Raw genomic sequence first — 6909 nt, forward strand, 5'->3', positions numbered from 1 at the left:
GTGGGCAAGAAATGTTGAAATCTTTTCATATAGCTAATGATCTTAATTATCATTCCAATATATAACTGAAATTCTACACATCTTGCTAAAACAGATATCATAACTAACTTTTTCTTCAATTTCAAATCACATAATATCTGCCAAATTTTGAATTTACCTCATTTCTTATAAAAATAGCATCCACTACAGCTTCTTTATCTTCAGAAGAAGGCAAAATAACTGATTCTTCAGGTTTGATTTGTGACCACTGGCCCAAAAGTGAAGAATTTTTGGAATATAAAATATTCTTGGACTCCAAACATTCCCATAGTAAGATGAATCCAGAAGGTATGGCAAGCAGAATTCTTTTCCCATCTCCTGATATATAGATATAGAGTCTCAGAGAACTTTCTGGAGGAGAAAAGAAAAACATTCAACAGAAGGCCAAATTCATTCCCCAGATCTACAAAATATACTTTTTTTATTTACCAATATTTCTGCCCTACCAACTAGAAATTCCTGATACATTTAATATATATTAAAAAGAAAAAAAACACTCAAAATACAATTAAGATATTCCTACCTAAGGCTGCCGTTATCAGTGTCTTAGATTCTTCAGTTGCAGATACAGTTTTCAAGCAGTCATGATCTTTATTCCAAAGAAAAATTTCACCAGTGTTAAGTATTCCAGCTAGCCAAGCATCTGTTTTCAAAAAGAAAAGTATTTACCATTACTGGGTCTGAATCCCAAAGAGATAATAAAAAGGGGGAAAGGACCACTTGTACAAAAATATTTATAGCTGCTCTTTTTGTAGTGGCAAAGAATTGGAAATTAAGGGGATGTCCATCAATTGGAGAATGACTAAACAAATTGTGGTACATGCTGGTAATGGAATATTATTGTGCTATTAGAAAAGATAAGCAAAGTAATTTCAGAAAAAGCTTGAAAGATCTGCAGGAACTAATGCAAAGCAAAATATGCATACCTGGGAGAACATTGTATACAATAACAGCAATATTGGATGATGATTATCTGTGAAAACTTGGCTACTCTCTGCAATGATCTGGGACAATCCTAAACGACTTATTATGGGGAATAATATCTACAGAGAAAGAACTGAGTTGTTTTTCACATCAGTGTATTTATGGTTTTATTTTGAGGTTTTGGTTATGTATGAGTTTGCTTACAACAATGACCAATATAAAAGTGTGTTTTGTATGATAATGCTGTTATTAAAATGCTTTAATATTTTCTACTAATTGAATTATAAATTATTACAAATTGAAACTTATTTTTCCAAAGGAAAATCCCAATAAGGAAACTCTCTACCAAGGCAGAATGGCACCTACTCTGCAATTTATAATCTTAAAGAATTGATTAGAACACTAAGAAGTTAAGTGACCTCATCAGAGTCACATAGCCAGTAAGTGTCAGAGGTAACATTTGAAACTAGGTCTTCCTGATTTAAATGACTTTCCAAAATCAAATTAATTTAGTCTTTAAAAATTTCAGTAATACTTAACCATTACTGGAAGTTGTTAAGATGACAACATTTTTCAGCAAAAGCTGTAGACGAGGAATTTTCTTCTTTGTCTTTCCAGATGGCAAATTAATTTCATTTACATGCCTATCATCCAAAAGGAAAATAGCTTCCTTTTCCTGTGGAAGAAAAAAAACTGAAGACACTAAAGTGCCAAGCAGAATTATCCCTTCATATATTCTAATTATAGTGGCACCAATAAAAATGGGGTCAAGAAAGAAGATGAAATCCTATTTGAGACTGATTTCATATTGTAATCAGAAATTGTATAATGGACATAACACGACAAAAACTGAAAACTATCTTAATAAATCAAAGTATCTTTGTTGTATTAAGTATTAAAGTATTTTTTCCAACATCTCATTTGCTAGTTTGTAACTTTTTAATTGTTGATTTAAAAATTTCATGCAATTTGTAGTTTTGAATTTCAATGGGGTCTTCTACATACCATACAACTAAAATTTATTTAATACTTTAAGGGATGAAAAGCATTTTATATTTATTATCTCATTTGAGTTTCACAATAATCCCATGAGGTGCTATTATTATTCCTACCTTGGAGATGAGGAAATTAAGGTTCAAGGATATCAAAAGATTTGATGAAAGCCAATGTTAAATGTCAGAGGCAGGATTCCAACCTAGATCTTCCCGACTAAAAGAATTCTCTATACTGTTCCATGAGTTCTTAACCTCTTTTGAGTTAGGAACCTTTTTTTGTCAGCCTAGCAAAGCCAATGCACTCCTTTTCTGAATGCACAGTATTGATTCCAAGAAGGAAGGTAAGGATTTAAAAAAAAAAAAAGAACTAATATCTATAAGCAAAATAGTCTGCCTGCTAATTTACTTCAAAGATAAATATTTTTATTTCAAGTGAAATGGTATTTTAATCATCTCATTTTATCTTAAATGTAAACACACACACTTATATAAAAAAAATTTAACAAATACACATATATTTATGTGAATGAAAAGAAATACTTACCTGTCCGAGCCAGGAAATTCGAGGCCAAGGTTTTTTCTGTCTGATACTTGTCGATAATAAAACTTCTAGTTTAACCTCCATGCTTGTCAAGAATATTAATGAACAAAATAATTAGGAAAAGATTACAAGATGCCTTAATGAATAATGAGTGGTATAAAAACAACAAATAACTCCTCATTTTCATGAGGTTATTTGTATATCTGTATTTCACATATATAGGAGCTGTTCAGGATTTGGGGGTAGACTCCTTTTTACTCAACACATCTTGACAAATGATGTCTACCATGCCCCCCCACTTCCTATCAACCTCTAGCCTCCAGAAAAAACAAATACTTTTCTGAGGAGTGAAACATATATAAACTCAATATATATTATGCATATAATATATATATATTTCAATAATATATATTCAAGCCTCTTTCATATCTATTACTTTCCTAAAGGATTATTCAAAAGCAATTTCAATGCTTAATATTTTTATCTTTATAGTATGTACTACAGTTTTTCAATTGTATAAAACCTTTTTTATTTTCATGACTATCTTCCTACAAAATAAAGGGTAAAATCATAAGCACAAATACTGAACAAAAAAAGTGAGCTAATGAAATATTCATTTTTATTGATTTTAGTCAAGGGAAAACAACATTTTACAGAAAAAAACAGACTATCTACAGCTTACTGTAGCACATACACTACACATAGTTTTCAAGATATTTTTGTTGTTGATAGAAATTAATGTTTCAGAATTGCAACAATAGTCAATTTCAGTGAGGAAAAAAATTAGTGTTCCCAAAATAAACTTCATTATGAAAAAAGTTAGAATAAGATACAAATAATAAAATATTAAGACTTTAACCCATACTACAGAGAAACATTGTCTTTACTTAAACTAGCAAATACAATTTACAATAAATAATCCATGTTCATAAGTGGTTTGTGCCACAAAAGATTCTAAGACGTAGTCTTATTCTGCACAGATTGAAATATAATCATCTGGTAGGCTTTTTATTCCAGAACAAAATCTATTCACTACAGGTAGCCCTCTTTTTAGATTCTGAAATGCCTAATTTGTAGGTTTGCTAAGGGCCTGCTGATTTGCTTAGAATAAGGTAACAGTTTTTCTTCTGGAAAACATGGCCCATTTACATGTCACTCCAGGGAGAACACACACTACTGGGAACCAAGCTCTGCTCTGGGCAAGAAGGGAAAGCTGGGATAGTAGTAAAGAGAGAAGAAAAGATACTGAGATTAAACCATTTCTGTGGTCAGACATCTATACCAGAGACCTGGGTGAATGTTACAGGCACCCTATCTATACCTTTAGGGTCAAAAGGGTCCTTGTTAGTAAGCTCACAAGCATTTAATATATTAAGGTAGGCAATGAGCCAAGCACTGGATACCCCCCCCCAAAAAAAGCCTTGTACTCTAGGAGCACCTATTCTAATGGGGGGGGGACGACATGAAAAAAATAGATAGAGTGAACTGAAGGTAATCTGAAAGGGAAGGCATCAACATGCAGGAAGGAGGAGGAGAAAAGGCTCCTATGTGCGATTTGAGCCGAGTCCAGAGGCAAACCCCACAAACCAATTAGCAGAGATCAGGGTGCTTGCCTAGTTACTGGGGGGGGGGGTTGGATGGGAATGGGGTGGGGACAAGGGGCTACTGGCTAGGAAGCATCCATTCCTCCCTCCTCCTTGCAGTCCGGGAAGCATACATCTTATTTGAATGAAACATGGTTGTTTGGATATGGTCAACGTGTTCATTTCTTTTGCTCAATTATTCTTTGTTACAAAGGAGAAGGGAATCGGCAAGTTAACCAGTAAATGACAAATGCAAAAAATAATGATAATAATAAATTGAAAAAGCATGAATTTAATAAACACCGAAGAAAACAAAAAGGGGATCAGAGTAGGTCATTTTTTTCAATCGAACCAATAAATTTAAGGCTTTTTAAGAAACAAAGAAAACGTAGCCGTTTCAACATGCAATATGTATTTTCTTTTGTTTATGGAAATGTTTATAGATGAATAATTTCATAATGAAATAGACAATGCAAAATAAATAAATTTGCTTAAAACGATAAGGTGCGATTGGATGAAGGAAGCAGTCGGAAAGGTGAGAGTGGCAGGGTCTTGGAGGAAGATGGAGAACGTAGAAGGGAAGAAGCATTTCTTTATTATAGTGCCTACTATGTGCTAAGCGCTTTACAAATGAGGCACAAATAGCATTTCTTTGAATCCTCACAAGAACCCTGGGAGTGTCACCATGATCCCCATTTTACAGAAGAGGAAACCGAGGCAGACTGTTTCGGTGACTGGCCCAGGGTCACCTAGAGTCTGACGTGGGATTTGAACTCAGGTCTCCCTGACTCTAGGCCCAGGGCTAGGATCCCTCCAGGGGCAGGGATGTATGGGAGGGGGGGGGGGGTGGAGGGGGGATGGGAAGGGGAACGGATGCAGAGGTCAGGAGGGCTCCGGGTCCAACAGGAGAGCGGGGAGGAGAATGGAGGTTAGGGGGAGGAGACGGGGCGATCGAGGCCTGGGAGACTTACCAGGCCGGGGTGGGGTGACCACAGGCACAGGCCGGAAAAGGCAACCCAAGAGCCTCGGAGCGATCTCTGCGCAGGCAGCAGAAAAACTGAGCGGACACAGGACCCCGGTTTCTCCTGGGCGCAGATCCCAGGCCCAACTACCCGCTTCCCGCCTCCAGCCTCCGTCTGCCCTGGCACCCGCAGCCACCTCCCAGACGCCACAGAGCCAAAGCCGCTGCGCATGCTCAGAGAGTCCCAAAGGCCGGGGTCCCTCCCTCCCTCCCTCTTCCCCTCCCTCCCTCCCTCCCTCTCCCCCTCCCTCGTTCCCTCTCCCATCATCTTCTCTTCTTCCCATTTTCCTCCTTCCCTCTCATCCTCCTCCCTTCTCCCTACCCTCCTTACTACTTCTCTCCCATTCTTCTCCCTTCTTTCCATCCTCCTCCCTTCTCCCTTTCCTCTCTCATCCTGCCCCCTGCTTCCCATTTTTTCCCTCCCTCCCCATCTCCTCCCTCACTTCCTCCTCCTATCCTTCTTCCTTCTCCCCATCCTCCTCCCTTCCTCCCTCCCATTCTTCTCCCCTCTTCCCATCCTCCTCCATCTTCCTCCTCTTCCCTGCGCATCCATCTCCATACCTTTTGCCTTTTTCTCTTTTCCCTCTTCCAACACCTACGTTCCCTATCCTGGCCTTCTCCCTCCTTTCCTCTTTCATCCTCCCTCATCCATCCTTTCGCTCCCTCCTCTTCTTCATCCCTACCCCTCCTTTCTCCTCCATCCTCCTCCCCTCCTCCCTCTCATTTACTTTCCCTCCCTCCCTCCTCTCATAAGCCTCAGCCTTCTCTTCCCCACATTCATGCTCTTAACACATAATCAGCCTGCTTTCTTATACAATTGCTTGATGACATCTTTTATTCCTGTTATTTGAGTTCTTTGCTTCTGTGTTGTAGCCTATTCACATCTTTCATGTGATTCTCTATTGCCATCTATGATTCTCATTTTTACTTCATTGGCGGCAATTACATTCAATATTTCATTGCCATATAACAATAGTAAAATGTTTAAAAAAAAAAAAAAGATGAGCTTTTGCTGTTGTGGAAGGCTGAGTCAGTAAAGGACTTTGGAAGTTTCCCAAAAGCAAACTTATTTCCTCGACCTTCCCATGTTCTCTTTTCTGCTTGGCACCTTGGGAAATGCCAGATACGCTTTCTCCATACACACCATCACTCCCCCTCCTCTTCTTCTAGACATCTGTTCTTCCTTCCTTTTATCCTCTCTAGTTTCTCCCTTTGCCTTCTCCCACTCTTTCTGTCTATCTCCTTGGGGGTCTCTCTTCTCCTCCTGCTCCTCATTCTTCTCTGCTTCCCAGGGGAGCATCTCAATACCTCCTCCTCCTCTCTTCTCAGTTCTGCTAGTTTTCTCCTTTTTCTCCTTTTCTTCATCCCACTTTCTCCTCTTCCACCTTCTCTTTTATATCTCTTCCTCCTTCAGCCACCTACTTCTTCATCTCCTGCTTCTCGCCTCACAATCCTGAGTTTCCCTGTCTACCAAAAGTATTTGACTTGTTTAAGGCTCTTTAGTTTTACACACACACACACACACATACATACATACATACATACACACACACATACACACACCTGCTTTCACAATGTCATTTCCTATCATTTCCCCCTTCTCTCTGTTCTTTCCTCTGTTTAGAATGTGGCTTCCCCATCTATTGATTCCTTTCCCCAACAAAGCATTAAGCTATGATTCAAGAGGATTTTAAATAATAATTTATACATTGATAGAGTTTAAGAAATTTTATAACAAACTTAAGACTAAAAATTAAATCTGAAAGCACTATGATGCCTGATAACTTCATGGAAAGGTAGGGGGGG

The 6909-nt window shown here is 38.2% G+C and overlaps 1 protein-coding gene across 5 annotated transcripts in view; it reads right to left on the reverse strand.

The window, feature by feature from the left end:
• The window catches only part of CPLANE1 (ciliogenesis and planar polarity effector complex subunit 1), a 175073-nt gene extending 169794 nt beyond the window's left edge, over positions 1–5279 (reverse strand). For 4 of the 5 annotated variants that reach the window (XR_008917859.1, XM_056824552.1, XM_056824554.1 and 1 more), the window contains exons 1-5: positions 5054–5264; positions 2503–2584; positions 1504–1639; positions 563–682; positions 158–390 (exon numbers count right to left, since the gene is read on the reverse strand). Coding sequence is in view for 4 of the 5 variants with exons in the window: in XM_056824552.1 (XP_056680530.1) it covers positions 158–390; positions 563–682; positions 1504–1639; positions 2503–2583 (570 nt within the window). In the remaining variant the exon portion in view is untranslated. Of the gene's footprint in view, positions 1–157; positions 391–562; positions 683–1503; positions 1640–2502; positions 2585–5053 lie in introns of all 5 variants that reach the window. The other variant, XM_056824553.1, reaches the window with a different exon arrangement.
• Positions 5280–6909: the final 1630 nt, after the last annotated feature.

The sequence above is a fragment of the Monodelphis domestica genome, chromosome 3 (assembly GCF_027887165.1).
Source record: "Monodelphis domestica isolate mMonDom1 chromosome 3, mMonDom1.pri, whole genome shotgun sequence".
NCBI lineage: Eukaryota > Metazoa > Chordata > Mammalia > Didelphimorphia > Didelphidae > Monodelphis > Monodelphis domestica.